This window comes from Echinops telfairi, unplaced genomic scaffold (assembly GCF_000313985.2).
Source record: "Echinops telfairi isolate 266 unplaced genomic scaffold, ASM31398v2 ScPeMD7_70;HRSCAF=299, whole genome shotgun sequence".
NCBI lineage: Eukaryota > Metazoa > Chordata > Mammalia > Afrosoricida > Tenrecidae > Echinops > Echinops telfairi.
In genome coordinates, this window is record NW_022103968.1 from 42,891,728 (window position 1) to 42,918,721 (window position 26,994).

The following is a 26,994-nucleotide window of genomic DNA, read 5'->3' on the forward strand; positions in this document are numbered from 1 at the left end:
CAGCACGACACATTCTTCCACCTCTCCTTGTAGAAATTTTGTTCATTGCGGACACTGGAAGAACGTCCTGGGCATGGGACTGGCCGCTGAGTCAGGTCAGAACATTCACATGCTGCTGTGAGAATCCCCGTGCAGCTTTACTAGACTCTGGAGTTGTTAGTTTAGGAGCTCACAGATGTTGGACCAGAATGCAACTCATAAAATTAAGGCATTTTGTTGGACGGGGTTAAAGCTAAATAGCTGAAGCAAGGACATTTAAGCCCAGTTCTGTGCCTGAAAAAGTCACTAGGGCCACATAGTTCACACAGAAAGTCAAGCTGGTTTGAAATGAAGATCTCCAGACACCATAGCCGCCTCTCAGAAAGAGGCTATCACGATAAGAATACTAAATCAAAGGAGAGGAATAAAAAGAATCATAGAGAAAGACCAGTTCAATCAGCAGCCACACTATTTTGTTTCATGCCCAGTTGATGGTTGGGAGAAAGCAGTATTTTTATCCAATAAGTAAAATGAATAAATTCAAAGATATAACTATAATCGCATGAAAATCGAACAACACTAACAAAATAGTTTTTAAAAGGAGCAGGATACAAATGATTTCTTTGTCATCATTGTGTTCATTGACTATTTATTAAATATTATTCTTAAATCATGGGGGCTTTTAGGCTCATCTAAAAGTTCTGCTGCGTGATTCCATTGGGAATTGATATTTGAAATGGTTGAGCTGCTTCGGTAAATCATTCCTTTCTTGATTTTTCTATCACTGCTTATTTTTCAGACCCACTATGAAAATGGGGAATATATTATCAGGCAAGGCGCAAGAGGAGACACCTTCTTTATCATCAGCAAAGGAAAGGTAAGCTTTGCAGGCACGCAAAGTGATGCCTGAGGAAATGTGGCCTCCTCAGGGGTCCCTGGAAGAACACGCGCGGTCTTTTTTTTTTTTCACACGTACAGTCTTATATTGCAAAAGTGTTTCCATCTTCTGCCTTCAAAAGAGAAATATGTTAGAATGAATCATCCAAAAATAATTCAAAAGGAAGAAGTACCACTTTGAAGACCAGTAAATATAGTGAAAGCTCATAATCATGATGACATGGGTCTGTCCGTGAGTTTCATGCTCTCTAGAATCGGTTGCTGTTGAAGCGTCTGAATCATTGTGACTCGTAAGAAGCTTGGAGGCGCAGCTGCTGTGCATCGGCTTGCTAACGGCAAGGTCAGTTGTTGGAAAACACCAGCTGCTGTGTAGGAGAGAGATGAGGCTGTCTGTTGCTGTAAACATTTATAGCTTCAGAAACTCAAAGGGGGCAACAAGGCAGTTCTACCCTATCCTATAGGATCCTGATGGGTGGATCAACTAGCTAGCAGTAGCTTTGGGTTATATTTGAATGATCCTATGTAACAGAATAGAAACCTTACAGAATTTTCTAGGCTACAATATTTGAAGTAGATTACATAATTTTAAAATAAAAGAGAAAATTTATTTTAAAAATTCATATGAGAATAAGAATCCATCCAGTTACGAGGAGTAGGTGTTATGATGAAATATCTTATTTGAAATCAGATGACTCAAATTGAACTTGGGTTTTGAGATTTACTAGTTAGGGTCTTGGTGCCATAGTGGTTATGTGTTGGGCTGCTAACCACAAGGTCAGCAGTTCAAAACCACCAGCCATCTCTTGGGGAGAAAGATAAGGTTTTTAATCCCATACAGATTTATAGTCTTGAAAACACACAAGGGCAATTCTACCCTGTCCTATGTGGTCACTTATGAGTCAGCATTGACTCAATAGTAGTGAGTTTAGTTTTAATTTGATTTAGTGTCTTTAGGCAGCTTTCTTAGAATTCTGAAGATGATAGGCACATACATATATTAATGTTTCTTTATAAAAATATTATATGGTTAATAGGAAACTAATTAGAACTATTGGTGTGGGGGATCTGGCTGCTAACGTGTACAGTCGATGAGCTTAACACACCAATGGCTCTGAAGGAGGAAGAGGAGGGTTTGATTTCACTATATATTTACAATCTCAACAACCCAAAGGAGCAGTTATACTCCATTCTACAGGGTTGCAGTGAGTCTGAATCAACTGGATGGCCGGGGATTAGTGCTGGGTTTTCTGGAAACAACTAATGGTGATAAATTATAAAGTAAGGGGCAACATGAATGAAAATTCACAGTCTATTCCCAACTAAAACATTTTGATTTTGTTTTCAACAGTATTAATCCATTATAAAGCCTATTTAAAAACAAATTAAGAAATAAGTGAAATGTAAATGGAGACTTACTAATGTTATATTATCACAAATACCTTAAATTCCTTTCAACAGTAAAGCCATAATCACTTTTTGCCAGTAAATGTTCTCACACTATATGCTGTAACTTGATATTATTTGCCCTTATCAGAAATGATCTTTCTAAAGAATGAGTCACAATCAACTTGATGGCAGTGAGTTTGTTTTTTTTACTAGTATGTATCCATTACAGTAAGATATGGGAAATAATGAGTAAGTAGAGTGGATGTATATACTGGTTTTCATTTTTAAAATGTTAAATCTTTAAGAATACATTTTTTTGCTTTGTTTCTAATTGAACAGATGAAACTTACTCTAGAACTTGTCTCATATGCATTAGAAAAGGAGGTAGAGTGAACAGAGTCTGTAAAGATTATTAATCTTGGTGGATCACATTTTAGATAATCCTCTGTGGACTAATTTTGAATTAAGATTGTTCTATCTGTCGTCTCTCTCTCTGTCTATCATATCCATTACCTCCTCATTCCATTTTCCCACGAACATGTTGAGATTCCCCTTAGACAAATCTGACTGTCATCAAGTCAATTCTGACTCAAAACGATCCTATAGGACATGATGGAACTGCCTCTGGGTTTCTGAGACTGTAACTCTTTATGGGAGTAGAAAGCCTCATCTTTCTCCCAAAGAGCAGCTGATAGTTTCAAACTGCTGACCTTATGGTTAACAGCCCAATGTGTAATCTACTACACCACCATGGCTCTTCCCTTATATATTTTATATATAATGTGTATATATATTATATATGTCACATATAATTATATATAATGTGTGTATATATGTTATGCATATATATTTTTAAAACCGTACCTGTTCTTTTGACTGATCTCTGAAAGCCTAGGATAAAAACCAAAGTCAAGATCCAGCTTCTTAAAAGGACTCATGAATTAAGATGTTTGGCCAGAATTGCGGTTAAATTTTTATCTCATGTTCCCCAATGTTAGAGGATGAGTAAATATTAACATTTTATGGCTTGTAGAATGGTTATTAAAGCTTACAATTTACTGTTTTATTGCTTGATATTGACAAAAGGATCAGGAAAATTTGAAAATCCTCAAAAGCCATAATGAATCGATTTGTTACGAGGGAATCTTGCATGGTGACAGTCGGGATGCATTTTTCCTTTATGATATTGCTGGCTCTGCCATAACGGGGCGATGTGCTTATGATGGATTCCTGACAGACTTTGGTGACCACCCTATGACAGCAAATTTTCTATGCAGCCTGAAATAGTAGTTTGTAACCGAGTTTAGCTGAAGACAGGTGCTTCAGTGGCGGTGTTTTATTAGTTTTATAATATCTATCTACATAGAAAGAGTGTGCCAATTACACCAGAGGGCCCAATTCTATTGCCACTATTTCAGAGCTCCACCGGGACTCTGCTAGTTCAAGATGATTTTTTCTTTTAAAGCAGGCATAGATTGCTCCTGGCATTCCTGGTCCTCTGAATTGACTGCCGTGATCCTTAACTGTATTCACTACAGAACAGTAATGGTGCAATAATCCGTATTGTATACGTTAAGGAAAAGCAAGGATGCTACTTTGAAGACTAAGGTGTGCCCGACTCAAGCCATAGTATTTTCTCTAGCTTCATATGAGTGTGAGAGTTGGACACTGCATAAAGGAGACGGAAGAAGAATCCATGCATTTAACTATGTATCCCGGACCATAAAAGTACAAGCTGATCTGTACTGGAAGAAGTGAGGCCAGAGAGCTCCATAGGAGCAAGAATGGCAAGACTTCACTGTGCACACTTTGGGCATGTTGTCAAGAGAGACCAGTCCCTAGAGAAGGGCATCACGTTTGGTCAAGTGGAAGGGCAGAGAGGAGGACGGCCTTCATGGAGGTAGATTGACTCAGTGGCTGTAGCAATGGGCTGAAGCCTGGGAGCTGTGAGGCTGGAACAGGAGCAGTTGTGTGTGGTCTCCACCGGTCAGAAGTGATCCGATGGCACTTCTCAACAACTAACATGTTAATAAAATAACACATGTACAGATTATGTCATGCTTATATTACATTGAATTTTAATGCTATTGTTATTTGTATATTAATACGAATATCTATGACTACATTAGCCTTCACTAAGGCTTAAGAATCATAAGGTGTGAATACTCCAGTCTTCATCACCAGGTAGAGGTTAGACTGTGGAAGAGTAACAAGAGAGTAAGTTCAGGCTAACAGGCAACTACATTGTTAAAAAGAAAACTTTCTAACATTGTACAGCTTGTTTTTGTAAATGTTTATAAAGGATATTCCTGACACAGGTGTAAAGTTTTTTGCTGCCAAATTGGCTCTTTCTCACGCAACGTGGTGAGACCCAAGCTATGACTCACCACAGGGCTGCAGAGCTGCAAAATGGATTCCCCTTTGTTTGGTGCCACTTATTCAAGTGAAAGACTTTTTGTTCCCCTGAACGTACAGCCACTTAAAAAAGGAAAACATACTCTAAACGTGGAGACACTTGGTTTCCTGCAGCCAACCAGCACAAACGGATCTGTCTGAAACGTCAGGCAGGCTGCCTGCAGCGGCGTCTGAAGTCCTGGGTGCTGCCTACCTAGAAGCTGCGTTAGTTCTGTGTTCTTTAATCAGTCTATCCCAGTTACCTGGGAGGATGGCTATTTCTTCCCAGAGAATAAAAGGAATTCACAATCGAGCATGACAAGTAGCTCTGACAGAACTTGATGTCTACGTCCTTGATATTGTGATTTATTGTAAACCCACGTTTTGTCTCTCTCCATAATTAGAATGGACTCCAATGGAACAGAATTGGTTGATAAAATTTCAGTCTCAATAATGTATATGCGTTTTCAGTTTGTTTCTGAAGTCTATTTTTATAACGTATATGTTACCATTAGAAAAAATATAATTAGAAATTTCTAATCATTAAATACCATTCATACCACATGGCTTTACTTCTGAGAATTACCAAGTCTTCAAGCATGTGTACTAACCCAATAGGCATAGTCACAAAGTACAGTGTTGATACCGAGAAATAGGCTTTGTTCTCTTGTGGAAATTGTCTTTTTTTTCTCTTATGGAAGTTTTATTTGTTATACATACCAGTGTACCATAAAGAAACATTTCCTTTAAGGTCAAAAGCAAGATGGGGATACTTATTTTGTTGTTGTTGTTTTAATCATTTTATTGGGGGCTCATACAACTCATCACAATCCATACATACATCCATTACTGCCATCATCATTCTCAAAAGATTTTCTTTCTACTTGAGCCCTTGGTATCAGCTCCTCATTTTTTCTCCTCCCTTCCTTTCTTCCCTCTCCCTGATGTACCCTTGATAATTTATAAATTATTACTGTTTTTTCATGTCTTACACTGTCCAATGTCTCCCTTCGCCCACTTTTCTGTTGTCCATCCTCCCAGGGAGGGGGTTATATGTAGATCCTTGTGATTGGTTCCCATTTTCTACTCTATCTTCCCCTTCCCCTCTCGGTCTCACTACTCTCATTGGTCCTGAGGGGTTTATCTGACCTGGATTCCCTGTGTTACCAGCTCTTATCTGTACCCATGTACAGGGGATACTTATTATCACGGCTTTGTTGAGTGTGTTTTAAAGCAGACAGATAGAGGATATGTTCGTATGCGGTGTGTGAAGTAAGTACATTAGAAACACGAATAAGGGGATGATGCATAGAAATTCTAGATAAGAGTTTTGGGAAAGGAGAAACAGTGTGTGTGGCGGGCAGAAATGCTCATCTTCTCCTGGGTTACACAAAGGGTGCAGTGGGTAAGTCAGAGTCAGGGGAGTTTCACATCCTGTCCACAATAAACTTTACTCATGACGAAAGGGCAGAGGACACAATTGAAAGGAAAGAAGCTGCATTGTTTCTCTGCACGTGCCTGAAACGACGAGCTCCTCGCTGTGGCCGCCGCCTTCTACAGTGGGAGACCGTTTGTTTTGTGTGTTTTGGAAAAACAGGCGCAAAGTGTGAGCAATAAATACAGACTGTTGTGAAAAAGGCTCAGGGAACTCTTCAATTGTAAACTCTATTAATCATACAGATAGGAAAATGTTTACCTTGCTAATGCTCAAGCTGGTTTTCCCCTACGCATCCATAAATTCCATATTTGTTTACAAAAAGCAATTTAGACAGACCAGTACACCCTGCTAAAAATACTTTATAGATCAGGACTCTGTGATCTTATCTTAGTCAATGCCAGAGCAGGTTATAAGGTGGTTATTGAGGTTTCTGTCCTGTTTGCAAGATTCTGATTGAGGCTATTCATTTCCACTCACAAAGTCGCTGGTTTGGAGAGATTGGATTATAAGCATTTCAACTACTAATGTTTGTTTTTTAAAGCTAGGTTGAGAATCAAATAGATGTACTTAAAATTTCCCCCCTTAAATTTAGTCATGATGTTTTATATACTTTTAATTTTTAAGTTTTATTGACACTTCATTCACATATCATGACATTCAGTAATTGAATCCTATCAAGATGAATTCTGCAATCTTTACCATCATCAATTTTAGAACATTTTCTTCTTCCTTATGCTGTGTTATTCGTGGGTTTTTCTGATTTTGACAAAAATATATGCCACAAACCTTCTCTAATTCAACAGCTTCTACATGAATAATTCAGTGCGAGGGATTATACTCTTCATGTTGTACCGCTGTTACTGATATACCACTCCAAATTGTTCCACTCCCATTAAATTAAACTCAGTGCCCCTAAGCCAAAATGCTTCCTCTATCACCCATGGAAACCACAGGTCAATTTTGGTTTCTTTTTTTAAAAAAAATCATTTTATTGGAGGCTCATACAACTCTTATCACAATCCATCCATTGTGTGAAGCACAGAATTCCTACCATTTTGTTCCTATCTATACTTCTGCCTCAGAGAGTTAGTGGGCTGCATCTATCCCATATTTAGTGCATACTTCCATCTTGTGGCGAAGAGAATAACTACATGAATCTGAAATAGGGCGCTTCTCTCTAGCAACACTAGAGATCCCCGCTGTATATGTGTCCCACTGATTACATCAAAGTTCTAAAAAATTTTAAGGAGAAAAGTATTCAGTTTTGGATGGATTAAAAAGTCAGTTATTTTGAAAAGCATTGCTTTGCTTCTCAAATAAAATGTTGAGTCTGTTCTGAACAGAAAATCATGAATTCATTTTGTTATAGTGTTGTTTTTAGGTTAAAGTATCAGTTAAAATATTGATATTCTGTACTGAAGACTTGGTATTAAAGGCCAGTTTATTTGTCCCACTAAAAATGTTGTTTCTATTTTGATTTTTAAATGCACATATAGTTTTTAAACAGTCAAAAATTAAACTATGGAACCAAACATGTCTTTTATTAAAAATTAAAATATAGGCAAGTAAAAAGGACATTAAAATATGCATACTCTTACATACCTTAAGGCAAGATATTCAATACTCTTCTCAATACCATTTTATGGCAACAATAAAATGTGGCAGTCGCTGTTTCTTGTTGGGTGCGATAGAGCCCGTTCCCACTCATGGGCACCGTACGTGCAACAGAACGAGACACTGCCCGGTGCTGCACCCTCCTCACCATTGTTGGCTTTCTGACCCCCTTGCGGGAGTCACTGTGTCAATCCACCTCCTGGAAGGTCAGTGCTCTGTTTTATGCCACCTTGGCTGTACCTTGAAAAGGATAAGGGTGGAATCCAACCTCTCAGTCAGGGCACAGCCTGATGACGTCTTCTGGGAGATATGACCATGATTTCTTTAAGAGACCCTGTGGAGGAGAGCTCTTTCCCTCTTCTTCCTGCTGGCCTGAATCCTGTGTCTGACTTCCTGGGCTGACAGCCACCATGTGGCCTGCTGGCCCTGGGAGCTGTCTGTGGCCTGCCACGTTGCCTGTTGGCCTTGGATCCTCCCTACTCTGCCTCCACCTGTCTGTGGTCTTTCTGCGTCTTGGTCATGGCCCCAGCACTGTGTGAGCTGAGGAGGGCCTCCAGCTAGCATCTGACCCAGGGAGTTGAGTCAGGGGAGGTTTGCCTGCTCTCTGGCTGCGTGGGATGCTTCCGTGATTAAAAAGAAAAAATTATTTCTTGTGCGTATGTGAGTGTCACTAGTGTTGCCTCTTTAGAAAACCCAGCCTAATGTAGAGTCTTCCCTTTCCCTTGACTTTGAACTTTAGAAAGAATAATGTCCTTTTCCAGGGACTTTTCTGTCGTGATACTGTGTCCCCCACCCCCCCCCCCCAAATAGTAATAGTAACATTAGCAGATATGAACCACTTATTTTATTATTAAATGTACAGAACTTCTGAAATGAGAACTGTACTGATGGTTTTCATCAATGAGTTCGTTTAGTTCACAAACACATGCACACACTCCTTCCTCCCTCTGGATTAGCTATCTGTTTTTGTAGAGGACGTATGTGGACTCGAATAGACAAAATCGTTTTGTTAAATCTAAGTAGCCAATTATTTTCTACGGCTTTACATTATTACTGTTTAGGTTATTAAAAAGCACAGATGTCACTTTGAGGACTACAGTGATCCCCATTCAAGTCAAGGTGCATATGAAAAGTAGGCAATGAGTAGGGGAGACCGGAGAGGAATGGATGCACTTGATCATGGTCTGGGTGCCTCAGATTATACCATAACACGCAATGCCAGAACCAAGACCAAATCTGTCTCTCTCAAAAGAGTACATACAGACGTTCACTTGAAGGCCAAGCAGGGTTAGCGAGACGTCAACTGTGTGCTTCAGATGTGTTAGCAAGAGGCACAAGGTTAAGGGAAAACGAGGACGGTCCTGAATGAGATGGATGAACACAGTGGCTGTGACAGTGGGCTCAAATATGACAACAACTGTGGAGATGGCCGGGGCCCAGGTCGTGTTTTATTCTGTTGCACATAAGGTCGCTGTGAATCAGCACTGACTTGCTCTCATGTAACCACATCAGCAGCATGAGTCAGAAAGTACTTCCTAGTTTAGGTGTGGAAAGAACGGTATGCAGGCCTAGGTTAGAGAACTATCACTGTATGTTTAACTTTCTGTGCTCTGATTTTTACGGGATTAAATATGTAAATATTTGCTATTGTTATCTGTGTGTATTTAGAACAGTTCATTAAAAGTACAAGTTAAATATGTGAAGATTAAAACTGTAAAGGAAAGCACTTCTATTTGATCATTGAATTGCACATATTTTGGATTATTAGGATAAGTTTTCCCTCAGATTTATCACATAAACAGAAAGTGGCTTGTTCTGGGGATGGTTCACTGTTTCTTCTGTCTCTATAACTGCACTTTAGCAACATCTTTTCAAACAACACTTCAAAACCCACGGATGTTTCTCCAATGGTGCTCCTAGTTTGCCGCTTTCAATCTCCACTAACTTTTATTCACCAACTAGAAAATGTAGGAGTTACAAAATATTTCTATGCATCTAATTTTGAATTAATGCCATAAGCCTATAAGATATTCCATCCTTGTTTATGATCTCTTTAGCAGTCAGTTGGAAGAACAGAAGTACTTTTGTCAAATTGCTTCACCCTTTAGAGGACACAGAGATTCTGAAAAGACATCCCGGTGGCACCGTTGTTACAAATAGAGCTGCGGTCTGCAAGGTCCACAGTTCAAAACTGCCAGTAGCTCCGAGGGAGAACTACAGAGCTTCCGTAGAGAGTTACAATCTTGGAAACCCACAGAGGCAGTTCTACCCTGTCCTATAGGGTTGCCATGAGTCAGAATCGACTGGATGGCAGTGAGTTTGAATTTGAGTTTTGAGGTTCAGAAATATTATAATAATTCATGTATAATTACCCAAGATTGGTCTGTAGAGCATTGCTTTGGCACCACTTACATTACTCTCTTGGAATGCAGATATTTCAGACCCACTGCACGGCAGTCTCCAGAATATGGATCCAGCTAGGTTATGTAAGCTGTTTACTCCCTGAGCTGCTTACTATAACTTTGGTGGTTCAAGACCATCCAGGCATGACTGAAGAAACTCCTCGATCTGTGTCCAGAAAATTAGACTTTGAAAACGGTGTGCCGCACAGTGCTACTGTGACACTCACGGGGCCGCCAGGAGGCAGAATCAATGGGAGTAACCTTTGTGGTAAATAAGATCCACCTTCACTTAGAATGAATGGGCCTCTGTATTTCAGTCCTCCTCTGTTAAAACCTCATCAGCCTACAGAGTAGCATCTCGATGAGAAAGCATGATAGAAAGCATGCCCTGGTTTTGAAACACCGTTTATTTGAGGAGTCAGCAAATGGACCAATAGAGATTACCCGTTGAATTCCCTCCTCCTTGCATAGACCTGGATACTTATCAAACGTCTGGTCTCTGATGTCAGTTCTCTTGATTCAAAAACGGGAGGCCTAGTGATTTTAAACATGCTTCAGTGTCTGGCATTGTCTCAAGAAATGAGTTTTTCTACTTCATTACATTTTCCAGATAGGTGATTTTTAATGATTTAACCTTTCTGGAAGGAACATCGGCAGTCTCACGACTATTAGTGTACACTGAGCAGGAAGTGAATCAATACACAGAGACAACACACGCCTTGCTGTCTGCGTCGATGCTACAGCAGCACCGAGAGAACATCGCTTACTTTCCCCGGACGAGTGCACAGGGCGGCCTGCAGGTGCCGGACAGCTCACTTAAATGGAAGGTTTTCTGATGAAACAATTTACAGTTTTCATTAGTATTATAAATTTTAGAGACTATCAAAAAAGTAATACTTTGTTTGAAGAGCATACTATTTGTTGTGGTAAAAAATATTTATTATATTTCTTTAAAAGGATAAATTAGATTGAATTTAAATTTATATGGAAATTTGAATTTCACTTAAATAGCTGTTCCCCTAATTTAGCTTATCCATTTTAGAATCCAATCTTGTATTCTAGAAACACATTTGTAAATGGATAAAATGTGTGTATATGCATGGAAATTTGAAGTTCACTCAACCACCGTCTTATTAGGAGTCCCTAACTCTGAGGAGTCCAGAGCTTGTGCCTTGGCCTTGTGTTATTCCCTTACAAATGTGTTTGTAGAATGCATGCGTACTAAACATACAAACAAACAAAAAAGAATGCGTGCGGATGCCATACTGTGTGTGTCATTCTCCCTTACCCTAGGAGTCCCGTGCTTGTGCCTTGGGCTTGCGTTATCCCCTTACAAATGTGTTCGTAGAGTGCATGCAGACGGCCATACTGTGTGTGTCATTCAGCAGCTCCCTTTTTTCTCTTGATAGTTTGTATTGTTCCATATTGTTAGTATGAATCTAATTTATCTATTATGCATCATCATCTTACTATTTGCATCATCCCTCAATTTTAAACATTGTTTAGGCTGTTTGTTCTATGTTATTAGTATGAATGCAATTCGAGCAGGATTTTATGTTTCAGTCTTATTCTGTTACATAAATATATTCGTTTATCGATTCCACTGCTGGTTGGTATTCATGTATCCAGTTGTTTGCTACTAATGTGCTGCAGTGCACATGTTTTTAGCATCTATGGGAAGCCCTGGTGGCATAATGGTTATGTGTTGAACTGCCAACCACAAGGTTTGTAGTTTGAAACCACTAGCTGCTCACAAAGGCAAGGCTTCCTGCTCCCTTGAAGAGCTACATCCTCAGAAACCCGCAGGGCAGTTCTGCCTTGTCCTGTAGGGTCACTAGGAAGTGGAACTCAATGGCAATGGATGTGAGTCATGCATACATACACACATACATATATATATATATAACTCCTTTAAAAAGTATGGAGGTTTAACAAAATATCGAAATGTTCGTTCTTGTGGCTTGTATGAAAACCTGTCCTGTTATTCTTTGGACTTTTCACAGTACAGTGAACCCTCGCCACTTCGCGCTTCGACTTCCGCGGCTTCACTCTATCGCGGTTTTTGCATAACAGCGCATGCTCTGTCATTACTGCCACTGATTGGCTCATACTGTACACGCTTCTGTCTGCATCGCTACGTATCGGAGCTACGTATCAGATGCATTTTTGCTTTTGTACAGTGTACTGTAATTGTTTGCGATTTTTAAGAAATTTTATCTAAGCCCTATGATGGCTCCTAAACGAGCTACTTCTTCTAAGCCTTCTGACAATAAAAATAAGCGCCAGAGGAAGATGCTCACCATCCAGGAAAAGGTAAAACTTTTGGATATGATCAAAGATGGCAAGAAAATCGTGGAGGTTGCACGCCATTGATTACAGTATTTGTAAGAACTATGTATAATAAGACTGTATGTGAAATATGTAATACTGTAAACTAGATGCTATAAATAATATAATAAATAATAAATGATAATTGTAACGTCCAAAATGTTTTACTGTATTTTCCCTTTTTCATTTAATAAATTGGGTAATACGAGTGTAATGGTGACTAAAGGGTGTTTTTTCATGTCCTCTATGCTCTAACTACGAAAATATTTGATTTACAAATAAGGAATCCTACTTCGCGCAATTTCATTTATCACGGTAGGGTCTAGAACCGATTAACCACGATAAACAAGGGTTCACTGTAATTGAATTTTCTTTTCATTAAAATAGGTTTGTTTTAGTAAATGGAATCAGCATTGTCAATCAGTGTTTGTTGGCCATCCAGAGATGCAGTGGCTATAGACTTTCCTCGTTTCTCTGTGTAGGTGAATGTCACTCGTGAAGACTCACCAAGCGAAGACCCAGTTTTCCTTCGAACTTTAGGAAAAGGTGATTGGTTTGGAGAGAAAGCCTTGCAGGGGTAAGTGAACCATTTGCTACACAGTTTTGATTTGATTACCGCAAAAACTCTTATCTTCTTGATTGAGCTACTAATAAAATGGGGTATTTATCTAGTGGCTATTCGAGCATCAAACACAGATCTAATGAGTATTTCTATTTATTTCCAGTTAACTTTGTAATCTGCTTATAGGTTGCAAACCCATTTCATATCTGTAATCTATCACTGTTATAGTAATGGGAATTTTTCCAGCATTGTGTTCTTCAATACAAACTTTGTGAAGACTGTAGGAGAGATGGAAGAGTTTCTGCTGAGCTTGCTGTGGACACTCTTACTTGGAATTTCTTACCATCCCTAAATCTGATTGTACAAACACTCGGTCAGAAGGTAGGGAAGCCTTTCCAAGCTTCTCCTTGGAGTGGTGATTGTCATCCTGGGTGTGGTAGTGGAGGTAGAGAGATGGAGGTAATTCACTCCTTGCAGATTGACTATAGACAGGCTTAAAAGGTACTACTTCCTAGTAGAGCTGCGGCTCTCAACCTGTGGGTCATGGCCCCTTTGGGGGTCAAACGACCCTTTCACAGGTGTTACCCATTTCCTAACTGTTAGCAAAACAAGAATAATTTTATGTTGGGGTCACCACCACTTGAGGAACGGTATGAAAGGGTCGTGGCATTAGGAAGGTTGAGAACCACTGTAGTAGAGAGTCATGGTGACTGAAACTGTGCTTTTCCACTGAGACCTCAAGAAGCAGGCACTTGGCATATCTGCCCATGTGCGATGGAAAAACACTCTAAAGCATTTTACAGAATGTATGAAAAATAAACTTGGGTATTCTAATTCTGTTTCCAAATGAGCTACATATTTCGGATACCAATAAATATAGATGAGATGCTTCAAATTTCATTGGTGCAGATAAGATATTTTTATAAGAAATAACCAGTAAACATTTATTTCAGTATCCAATTCTAGGTCCAGAAGTGTCTCCTAGAGAGAAACAGTTATAAAGCATCATTTGTTCCTAAAATATTCAGAACTATTTTTGCTTCCATTTCAAATTATTGCTTCTTTCATTTTAAGAATTACCTTATAAGTGTATTGTTTAAAAGCATAGTAAAAAATAGTTTAAGGAATTTTTTAAAGCCAAAATCAGATGGAAAGTTCTTTTTTCATATTATTTAACAGCTACAGAAATAAAGAAATGTTGATGAATCATCTTACCAGGCCATATAGTCTTAAGGACATTCAACGCTAAATGCACTCAACTTTCTTTGTTTTTTGTGATTTGTATTTATTGAACATGTACTTAGCATTAGATTTTTCAAGTAGAAACATCAGAGAACTAGCATGTCTACAAGTAATACATTAAAAATGATCTCTTAGAATAAACTGCTTGAACTTACCCTCTGCACTTTTGTCTTTTTATCCCTTGAATATAAAATCTATAGCGGTTTCTATAGCATATATTTATTGAATATGTACTTAGCATTAGATTTTTCAAGTAGAAACATCAGAGAACTAGCATGTCTACAAGTGATACATTAAAAATGATCTCTTAGAATAAACTGCTTGAACTTACCCTCTGCACTTTTGTCTTTCTATCCCTTTAATATAAAATCTATAGCGGTTTCTAGAAAACACCACCACTCAGTTTCATTGCTTCAAGATGAAATGCCTCTTTTGGAATTAACGTTAATCCCCAGCATGGCAAAAGGACCAGAAACATTAACTATGATTCCTGAATGAAAGAACAGAAAAATACCATAGAATAAGGAATAGATAATTAGGAACCAAAAGATTTTCTTTGGGAGTTTATTGGCACTGTTTTTTGAGTCATTTGAAAACAAAACAAAACTATGTTGATGGTGAGAAACACCTTTGTATAACGTGTTCCAAGAAGTGACGTTGGAGATAGGGTTTATGAAAGGGTTGCTAAATTTTGTGGTGATGCCAAAATAATTGAGTGACATTCCATCGATTTTTAGCATATTTTTATGAATGGTCTGGTGACAAGACTCTTTTGCACAAAACTGAGCTCCACACGCTTTTAGAAAGCACATTTGGTTCTCCCATAAACTGAGAAACAAGTCATTTCTTTCCTTACTCCCCAACCAACCATTTCCCTGCCACAAGCTACACTCCCATTTTTTATGTCTTTTACTCTCTGTGAATAGCCAGCCCTTCTGTATCTGTCTATATTAAGTACACTTTTAAGGTATACCAAAGACTGGCTACTTATCCAGTAGAATTTTCATTCTACTCTGCCTTTGACATCATTACTGCTTACATTATCATTCTGAATTCACTATTGATCTCTCCCAGCCTGCTTCAAACTTCTTGTTCTTTGTGATCTTTGAAATTGTTAGCATTCTTTAGAATTCCTCTTTTCGTTTCACAAAATCCTCTTTTCATTTAATAAAATCACGGATGTTTTGTCTTCAACCCTCTCAAATAAGCAAAGATAAACTCTTCCAGATCTGTGACTCTATGTTACTTCCATGAAAAAAAGTCTCAAGTGTTTATACGCTGAGGTGAGCCCAGCATCTGGCACTTAGTCAATAGGATTTGTTGAATGGAAGAATGAAAAATGAATGAACAAACAAACCTCCCTAATGATGCTCAATTTTGTAATTCCATCTGACTCTGAATTACTTCCAACTATTGGAATTTGTTTAGCCAGGCGTCAGAGGTTGTGAGCTCAATGTACTATGGAGGGCTGATTTTAAATGTAAATCCCTCAAATACGGTGAATGAGGGCTATGTCAAACCGTAAAGCCTTATGTGACGATATAACTGGAAAGCTGAGTTGACAATATCTACTGAGCTCCAGGTCATTGCTAATCTGAAGAAATGAGGTCTGAGCCTTTTAAGAACAGCAGAAAAGCCTAAATTTTTAAAATGTGAGAACATAGGCAATTAATTTCACATTAAAAAAAAAAAACTGATGACAAACAAACTTTTCTGCAAATTGTTTTACTTGTGGGCTCTCATTTTGTGGTTTTTATCAATGGGTTAGGAGCCTGATTACATGGTAACTTAAGCACTAGCATAGTCATTGCAAGGTCAGTGGTTCAAGCCCACCAGCTGCTCCACAGGAGAAAGATGAGGCAGGCTACTCCAGTAAAGATTAGTCTCAGACCCCTATAAAGAAATTCGACTCTGTTTATTAGGGTCACTGAGTCAGAATTGACTTGGTGGCAGTGGGTAGGTATCAATTAGGTATTGCCTCTTGAAAGCTCTGTTTCTAGTTTCAAATGAAGCAAGCCTATTAGGCTACTCTGTCTCTATTAGTTCTTTGAACATTTTGATATTCTATATATGTGACTTATTTTCACACCGTGTCTCTGTGTTCTTTTGGATTTTTTGTTTTCTATGTTTTTAACAAGAAATTCCAACTTTTCACAAACAATCATTTGTTTCACTTCTCTCTCTCTAAGTTGCCTATACATTGATATAAATGGAGGATATAGTTTGTTAGACAACTCTGGGGGTGTGTATTTGGGTAAATATAACATATGTATTTGGCAATAGCAATACTTGTTTGTAGACAGTATGATATTTATACTTGGAAGAGAACATTGCAGTCAATACATCACACAGAATTCCAGATTGTGGTTTTCTCATAAACCAGTGTCCGTGTACTGGATAGTTTGTTTTATGCTCCTGAAGATATTCAGAATACTGCACACATTCTCCACCCACTTTCCCCTAACATTTGAGTGATCAGCAATAGCAAATAATAAAAATTCTAACTCGGAAATCCTACTGCGTTGGATCCCACTGTCATTTAGTAACCGTGTGACCCAGAGAGCCTTGTCTTTTTCCTATAATTGGGGTTATGAGTGGACCTCATTTACTGGGTTGTCATGAGGATTCACAGGGGGATACTTGGAAAACATTTGATCTGGTGCCTATAGAGCCGCCAGCACCATTATCTTAATCATCGCCACCACCTTGTCATCGTCCCCATCACCAAGGATGTTCACCTACATTTTTTAAAAAGTTTAGCACTCTTGGTAGAATCTCCATAGCATGAGATTTGAATGTAAAGCTTCCTGGTTATATAACCACTCTCGGTCTCCTCTCTTCCTAAGCAAGTTGAACTAAATGATCTCTGAAGTTCTCGGAAGATGTAGCCTGTCCTCCTCTGAGATTTGACCTCTTTCCAACTGGAGCGGGGCCCTGGAGATCAAGGATGTCAAATGCAGCCCAGAGGCTTCCTGTTAAATGTTGGAATTTAATAGCCAACCACTGTCAGTCCTGCCTTTCCCTGTAAGAACTCTCTCCACTGTTGTCTTTCATTCAGATCCCCGATGCCACATGTCAGGCTCTGTCCTCTTTAATGTAAAAGTGAATAGCAGAGTCCGTTTAATAGACTTTGTTATGGACTGCAGTGTAGAATTGTCCAGCAATAAGATAAGCAGAGGCTTGTGTGTGCTCACTTATGAGCAAGTTCAGATGATTTTGACTTGCAATTCATCTTGGATGTGGTGAAAACTGTGTGAACCTATTCACTACAAATTAGTAAGCACAAATAAGCCTGTGCTTGCCTTGCTTACTGGGTGCTCTGTCCCCTATACAGAGACTGTAAATTTGAAAAGCGGCTTTAATTCTGTGGGAAAGGGCTGGGAGAGTAACAGACGCCACCCATAGCTAGAAGCAGAATCCTTGATGTGGTGCTAAAATGTGAAATGGTTCACTATGCATTAGTAAGTAAACACAAGCAAGCCTATGCTTTTACTTGTTGAGTGTGTTTGTCTGGGTACATTACAGAAACAAATCCACAGAAACTCATATGTATCAGAGAGAGTTTTATATAAAGGGTAAGTGTACATTAAGAAAGCATCCCAAGCCAGTGTTACCCAAGCCCATAAGTCCAAAATCAGCCCATATGTCCAACAGCAATCCACAAAACCCTCCTCCATCTCACAAAACACATGCAGTGACGCAGACTGCAGAAGGAAAGCCGAATCAGTGAACGTGTAAGCATCTCAGCGCTGGCAGGGGTCTCCACACAGCTGCTCCAGCACCCAGGGCTGCATCGGGGTAGGACCATGTGGCTTCTCCTCAGGGATGTCTTGCAGGAAGTGAGCCTTGCCAGCTGAAGCAGGGAACTGCTGAGGCAGGGGCACCCTGGTGCGACCATCACAAAGCAAGAGACCCGAGAACCAGGAAGGTAAGGCTCATGGAGCCATTTATCTCTCCGCCCTTCAATTGATCCCACGTGTGTTTATCAGCCTGGTTGGCAATAAAACTTAACTATCTCATTGAGTAATCTGACACTAATTGGAGATGTCTTCTCTTGAAGAGTGATTTTGGAGAAATTGATTAACCTCTGCCAACCTGCTTCTTATTGTCTTTCTTTTTGTAAAAAATAAACAAATATAGTACAGAAAACAACATAACAAATACCTACTGTATATGACATAATATTATTCAGTCATATTTTAACCAGATATTTAGTTATTTATATTTTTTAACACTGCTAAAAACACAGCAGAGGCCACCTCTGATATCCTCTGGCTATCCGAAGGGAAATCAGGATATAGGTCCATCCAAAGCCAAGGCCAGTTGCAACAAGGCCAAGGTCAGAGACACCTCCTCTATCCTTCTGTACCTATTCTACCGACCATTCCTCCTAGGACACTGCTTCTCTGCTGGTTTCGATAGTCTGTCGCAGTGATCACACAGAACACACACAAGACTCAAAATTATCAAGATTTGCGGTTCACTTCGGTAAAGAGTTACAATTTCTGAATCCTACCTGGACAGTTCTCTCTTGTCCTATAGGGTCACTATAAGTCAGAATCTACTGAGAAAGTATGTAGGCTTGTAATAAATGACCGCAAGTCAAGATGAGTAACAGGATACAGTCATTGGTCCAGAGCAGCCCCGTCTCAGCCAGCAGCGAACTCCCTCTGTGATTAAGTCTTATAGACCTGTGCTCCCTTGGGTTCTGCCTTTGGGGGTCAGGAAGCCCACCTTTTCCTCTGCCCCAGAGTCCCTTCATCTCTGTGTTGGTCCTCTGTTCTCTCATGCTGTCCACACCCTGGCCGTTGGTCCCAGCCTGGCTCCTCTGCTCTGTCCCATGGTCTCTGCACTGCAGCATCTGGTGCCTCTGGTATCAGTCTCTGCGACTTCAGACAAAGATCTCCAACTTGTTCCACTGGTGATTATTCTCCCTCCATGGTCCTGGATTTCTCTTTCTCTGCTTCAGACATGGCTCTTATACACAGAGGATTAACTTTGATTGAGGTGTGGTATTTTTTGTCTTCAGCAGACAGTATCTCCAGGCAAATAAAGGGTGATGACTTGCTTCATATCCTCTAGTAAGGTAGAGACTCAGAATATATCTCACCTTAATCCTGTCCATCAACATAGCAGAGAATGCCTTCTAAAATGGGGTTATAATACAGGCATAGAGGCTAGGATTTATGATAAATCACATGAAATATTGTGGCCAGATGGGTCATATTAATTGACTGCATCTCAATTACATTGGTTTTATTTATTTATTTGGAAATAAAGTTATTATAGACACAATCCAAATATTTTTGTATCCTCCCCCAGTACTTCCTACCCCTCACAAAACTAAAATGCTGAAGTTTTTGTATGACTCTTCACTACTTATATTTTATATATATTCATAAATGTATGTAAGCTTGTTTTAATTGTATTTAAATTTCTACACAGAGAAGTTTCATTCCACAACTTGATTTTCTTTTTGTTCCATTTTTATTGGGAGCTCTTACAGATATTATAACAACTCATAGTTCAATTTGATCAAGAATGAGTGTACAATTGTTGCCACCATCATTTTCAAAACATTTCCTTTCTTCTTGTATTCTTTGATATCAGCTCCCCTTTATCCCTGCTCTCCCTGACCCTCAAGAACCTTGTTATTATATTAAATATTATTATTATTCCTTCTCCCGCCCTGTATCTTACACCATCCAACATATCTGCCCCCCCTTTTTGTACCCTCAGGGAATCATTACTCCCATTACTGAATGGTTATCTTTACAAATATCATCTCTTTTCCCCCTTTTATTTTCCTTCTGTCACACTCAACACATTTGTGTCATTTCCTTATTTGGAAATATAGCATTTTCATTTACTCTTCCAATTATTGTGTTTACATTTTTAACCATATATATAGCATGTAGTGTAATCATTAACTATCTCTTTTTCTTCAATCATACCAGGATCTTAGTTGTTTAACTTCTAATCACCACTTTATTCTTCTATGTATATTGTTCTAGTATTTTAGTTCTACCAAGTTTTTAAGCCCCTCAATATCAGTCAATAGTACTACTGAATTTCATGATATGCTACTTTTTTAGGAGTAGAAGGGCATTGAAACAGGAAGTCTTTCACCAGAGGTTTTGGGACCTTGACTACAAAAATGGGTTCACACATAAGAACAGTGTGAGGACGGCAAAGGACTGGGCCGTGTTTGTTCTACTGTACGGAGGGCCGCTGTGGGTCAGACCGGCTGCATGGCCCCTACCAATAAGAGCACCTCTTTCTATTAAGCAGCTCATTTACTAGTTACATTGCAGTGTTTACATTTGACCTAAATTCAGGTGAATGCAGTGTTAGGTATAGAGATGTAGGTTACACTTTATTTCCTTATTTACTAGCATTCATCACTGTAGTAAGTCACAGCAGCATTCTTTTTTGTTTGTTTTTTTGGAAAAAAATGTTATTTTATTCTCAAAGTATAAAATATGATTTCACACTCACAATATGGCCTTTTGTTTCGGTCATATCACCCTAGTTCAATATATAGGTATGTATACTATAGACAGATGTTGTTGTTAGCTGCTGCTGAGTCGGCTGTGGCTCGGCCACCCTGAGCACCACATCGTGAACGATTGCTTGGCCCTGTGCCGCCCTCGCACTTGTTTTCATGTTTGAGCCATTGCGTCAAGCCATCTCTTCGAAGGCCTTCCTCGTTAGATAAGCTGACTTTCCCCTGTGATTGCTTTCTCTTTGTCTTCGGTGTTTGTACTTTTATGACAGTCTCTAGAGGCATCTTGTTGATTGGTGCCATTGGGTTGGCACTGACCCATAGTGACCCTCTACATAACGTTGCAAGAGATACACCATCCTTATGCCGGAGCCCATTGCTGCAGCCCAGAGGTCATCCCGTCTCATTGAGGACCGTCCTTTTTTTCACGGCCCCTCTACTTTATCAAGCATGATGTCCTTCTCTTGAGACTGGTCTCTCCTGACAGTATGTCCAAATTGTGTAAGACGAAATCTTGCCATCATTGCCTCTAAGGAGTACTATGGCTGCACTTCTCCCAACGCAAATTGGTTTCTCTTTTTTGAAGTCCATGATACCTTCAACGTTATTCTCCAGCACCGTATTCATACGCATTGACCTCTTGCATCTTTGTTAGTTAATGTCCACCTTTCACATGCATACGACAGACACATTGGAAAATCTCATGACTTGGGTCAGGCGCATTTAGGTCCTCAAAGTAACAGCCTTGCTTTTCCATGCTCTAAAGATGTCTTTGGCAGCAGCTTTACTGAATGGAATGAATCTTTTGGTTTCTTGACTACAGCTTCCATGAGCCTTGATTATGGATTCAAGTAAGACAAACTCCTTCACAACTTCCCCCTTTTCTCCATTTTTAGATATGTTTTAGTTATGCTGTATGTGATTCTATGTGATTCTTCCTTTTGTTAAATTTGATTTCTTCATTATGGAAAATTCTCAGAATCATCTTTGCACCTTTCCTTTCTTCCACATTTTCCCTAATTTTTCCTTTCAGATCTCTTTTTAGTGTAGTGTTAGCCTCCAATGGTTAAATCACCTTTAAAATGAGTTATGCAATCACGATCACTTCTTGTGCTACGTCCCTTCCCACCGTCATGATTTGCTTCCCAAATCCCTTTCCCTCCCTATTGCCGATCCTCCACCCCTGCATTCTGTAGAACACCTCCTATCAGTTATTATCATTCTACAGCCACTCCTCCTGTGCTTCACAGCTTGAAAAGCCAACAAAAAACAATGAAAAACCAATAGCATTAAGGTGGTAAGGATAAGATGATATTAGAATAAAGACAAAAATACAAATAATGCATGAGAGGGAGGAGACCCCCAGCTATATTACAAAAGCCAAGGAAGGGATTTCTGTCATGAGATACTTGCACCCAGAACAAATTCAAGTCAAGTCGTGTCTCTAGGGAGATCTACTAACCAAGTACGGAGAACTGTCCAGTATAATCAAGATTACAATGGTCTCTGCCTGATAGGATGACTGCTGGGACTCTTTTCTTTGTTTAGTCTGGATCTGCCAGTGGCTCGGTCTGACTATTGTTGTTTATTTTTTAATGCATGCTCATTTTTAGTTAGATTGGTGATCTGAGGGATTCCCATTGTGTCGGCTATTGGATCATATCTATACAGCTGTTGCACATGGCTATGCTTTAACGGATGGATTTGAGCTTGATGTTCATGTACCATAAAAACAAGTTCAAAAGACTCCCAGCTGCGAGATAAGGAGCCCTGGTGACACTTTGGTTAAGTGCTCAGCTGCTAACTATAGATTGATGGTTCAAACCCACCTACCACCCTGCTGGCAATCTGCTCCCAGGAAGAGTATAACCTTTGAACTCTAGCTCATAGATTTTCTATGATTTGAAACTTATTAGATGGCACACAAGCACGACAGCTGCAGACTTGGGTTTCTGTTTCCCTAAGAGCGTCCTCGATGCTTGCCTGGGCCAACAGTTATTTCTAAGGATTTCATCTCTAGTGTAGAAATGCGTCAGGACCTCTAGCCTCATGCGAGGCTCTGCCTGTCACCTTCTTACGGCGCGTGAGCTCTAGTCCAGGCACGGCTCATTTTCCAACTTTCAGACCGCTGTCTACTGGTTTCCACTGGTAGCACCTGAGTCCTTTGGTTGTTGTTGTCCTAGTTGTTGTTAGTGATGATTGTAATTAATGTGCTTTTTTAGTGAAGATTAATCTTGAAAGAATTACCGTTATAAAATGTAAAGAGGCCAGGTGTTTGTTTGTTTGTTTTCATGTTGTCCTGCATTTGTGACTGAGGCTCAGAGCCAGAAGGTGTCCAGGATTTGGGGCTAGCTGCTATTTGTAGAACTGGCTTGGAAAAGCTAGACCACTCTCCCATCTGAAAGGTGGACGAAATGAAGAAGGGTTGGCCTGAGGGGAGAGTGGTGCTCATTAAAGGAAGCTATTACCTCACTTCTTATGCCTGAGCTTAATTTCTTGTTCAAGAATTACTGGTAAACAGGTCATTAGAATCATGTGTAAATGATACCTTGGGAGAAGCACGGGACATCACATCACAAAGACATTGTAGTCGCCGAGTGTCACTCCCACTGCTCTTCTCCGGGGTGTGAGGAGGCCTGGTTCTGGTGCTGATGTCCATTTAGACAGCACGTGGACACCTCCAACGGAGCTTGGACAAAACTGACGTAATTTTTGCTTCGCCAACAGACAAATTGATTCACTTTCCTGTGCTCCCTATTGTAAGAAGTATTCCTCAAACCAGAAATCTGGATGGTGTCCTTGGTTCTTTTATGTCCTAAAATAGCCACAGCCATGGTAACCCAATCTTGAAAATAATACCTACTAAATAACTTTTAATATCTCCTGATTTTTCCATGACCACAGTCACTGTTCTGCTTGCGGCCACTGGATTACTCCACAGCCTCCTAATTGGCCCCCAGATTTAGTCTTGTTCCCTTTCCATCTAAATCTTCTTATGTCATTTTTCTGTCTTACAGGGCTTTGGGCTTTGCTGTCTAGAAATGCATAGAATAACTTTACAGAAATCACACCCTGGTTTTAGAGAAGCCACAGTACAACATGAAAGGTTGACATACACAAGTGCACACACGTCCTCCCCTCCCACGTCCTATGGGAACACCTTAAGGTTTGGGCTGGCATACACACATGATCGTATTAATTAATATTAATATGGAATAGAACCAGTGAATGTTTTCCCCTATTTATACCAGGTTTTTATAAGTCAGAGCCAACTCAAAGGCATCCAACAGCAACAATCCACACAATCAAGGAGAAAATTTCAGCAAACAATGAAATAATGGACACAGCTCTAGTAGTCTCCGTCAAAGACTTTCACCCTGGGATGAAGATTTAGTTACAAAAAAATATTTTTGTTATTCCTCCTTGAATTTTCTGAATTATTTTGTGAGTGTATATGTGTACTGTAGACAGGTATAGACACCTTGGTGGATTACATGTTGGACAGCTAACCTCAAAGCCAGAAGTTCAAATCCGCCAGTCACGCCACAAAAGAAAGACAAGCTTTCTGTTCTCGCAAGGATTTATAGCCTCGGAAACTCACATGGGAGTCCTGTAGGATTGCTTTGGGTCAGAATCAACCTGATGGCAGTGAGTGAGTTTGGTTTGCAGACAGATAAATCATGAGTTCTTGGTTTCCCTTATTATTAAGTAATCATTGTTACTGGTTGATAAATAACCTGAGACCCATTAGTTTTAAATAACCTAGCAAAGTGATTGTTTGAAAAAATATATGGTGAGTATAAGGAGATTGATAAAAGAGGACTTATCTTCTATAAGGAAGGCTATGAGCCTGCTTAAAATAGTGATTGGAAGCAAGAGTTCAAATTTTCATAGGGAGTTGGAGAAACAATAGTGTGTCTTAGAATTTCTCCATAAAATAGTTTCTTTATTCATACTGCCTTAAATATAAGGTCATTTTCAATGTGAGAAATTGAGCTACTTGCAAAAACAATTTTACCCTCATTGTTATTCTTCATCATGTCATTCAGACAAATAATTCCCTTCAGGTGCCACCAGATAAGAGAAAATAATGTAAATTTGGAAATCTCTTCAAAAACAGATATAAAAATGGTTTCATTCTAAGCTAATTGCCTAGTTAATGAACCCAGCAAGTGCTTTGTGTCTCTGCCATTCTTATTCCTTCCATGTCTACAAGATTTCTTCACAATTTTTCTTCATGCGGTGTAAGAGAAAAATGACTTATTATAAATCACACTTTGGACAGGCAACAGAAATTTTAATTGACTAGATTCATTGTCATTACACTAATCACTTGTGATGCCTGGAAAAATATATTTTGAAGTCTTTTGAATATTCTTGCCAGAAATTATCTGTGAATGTAGCATTACTCATGTATTCTGATTAAGGCAATTTCTGCATGAAGCAAGCTGTCTTTGGCCTCACTTGCTTCTCATTCTTTTTTCGTACAATGAAATGGGAGTGGGAGATAGCTCAGAACAAATATACTATGTAATAATTTTCTTACTCCAGATTCCAGGCATTAAAAATGTGCAGTAGTCCTTTTAGGACATTTCACATTATATTTTGCTGGGATGCATGCTCATTCCTTATTCCCAAGGCCATCTTTAAAAATGCCAATAAAAAATCTTATAAGAATCTGCTATTTAATTAAGCAATGATCATAATTTGTAATAAAAATAATATTGACAACAACATAAAAATATTATTTAGATGTAAATTTGGCAAAGTGTAAGACATTTTCACTTAAATCTATAAGCCACACCAAATTAGAAATTTTAAGATATATTACATTTATATATCATAAGACTCATATTGCTCTCTCCAGATTTAAAACTATAGATTAATAGAATCTCTATCAAAATCCCAGCAGCCTTTTTGTGTGTGTGAAAATTGACTACATGGTTTGAAATTTTTTATTGGAAATGCAAGAGATGTGGAATGGCCTAACAAGTTTGAAAAGAATCAGGATGAAAGACCGACTATCTGACTTCAAGGCCTAGTTTAAAGCCACAGTGACTGAGACAAGGTATTATGGACAGCAAGCTACACAAATAGATGAATGGAGCAAAGTAAAGTGTCTAGAAATAAACCCACACACATTCTATTCATTGATTTTCAACAACGTTTCAAAGCAAATTTAGTGAGAAGGGCAGCCTTTTCCATAAATGTTGTTGAAGCAACTGGATACCGATTGAGTATCAAAAATGAAGTTGGACTCATACTTTGTGCCATTTACAAAAATTAACTTAAAATGGGCTTTGGACCTCCAAAAAACCCAAAACTCTCAAGTTTCTAGAAAAATCGTTATGGTTGTGTTATCAAGTGTCATTGGGTCTGTTCTGACTCATCAAGACCCTCTCTACAGCAGAACCAAGTACCGATTGGCCATGAGCCATCCTCATGACGCCTGTCATACTGGAGCCCATTGTAACAGCCACTCATTGAAGGTCTTCTTCTTTTTTGTTGACCTTGTACTTTTCCAACATGATGTCCTTTTACAGGGACTGGTCTCTCCAAAGCGTGTGAAAGGAAATCTCACTGTCCTCTCTTCTAAGGAGTATTCTGGCTGTACTTCTTCCAAAAGAGATGTGTTTGTTCTTTTGGCAGTCTACAGTACTGTCAATATTATTCTCCAGCACCGTAATTCTAATACATCAATTCTCCTGCAGTCCTCCTTTATTCAGTGTCCAATTTTCACATGCATATAAGGCAATTAAAATTATAATGTCTTGGATCAGATGTACCTTAGTCCTCAAGTAAAATGATTGCTCTTCAACACTTTAATAAGCTTTTGTGCAGCAGATTTACCCAATGCAACGTGTTGTTTAATTTCTCGACTGCTGCTTCCATGAACATTGATTGTGGATCCAAGCAAGATAAAATCCTTGACAACTTCAGTTTTTTCTCCATTTATCATGATGTCACCTAGTGTCCCAGTTGAGAGGATTTTTGTTTTCTGTACATTGAGTTGTAATCCATACTCCAGGCTGCAATCCTTGATCATCACCAGCAAGCGCATCAGGCACACCTACTTCCAGCAAGCAAAGTTGTGCCATTAACATATCCCAGGTTGTTAATAAGTTCTCCTCCAATCCTGATGCTCTGCGATTTTTCATGTAGTAGAGCTGCTCAGGTTATTTCCCTAACAGACAAATTGAGTGAGCATGGTAATACACCCATGACATATAGCTGTCTTGATTTTATA

General features: G+C 39.2%; 1 protein-coding gene across 2 annotated transcripts in view; it reads left to right on the forward strand.

The window, feature by feature from the left end:
* PRKG1 (protein kinase cGMP-dependent 1) overlaps positions 1-26,994 on the forward strand; it is a 1,384,334-nt gene that overhangs the window by 1,146,161 nt on the left and 211,179 nt on the right. For both annotated transcript variants that reach the window (XM_004701092.2, XM_004701091.2), the window contains exons 6-7: positions 779-856; positions 12,921-13,015. In XM_004701092.2, coding sequence (XP_004701149.1) covers positions 779-856; positions 12,921-13,015 — 173 coding nt within the window. The remainder of the gene's footprint in view (positions 1-778; positions 857-12,920; positions 13,016-26,994) is intronic.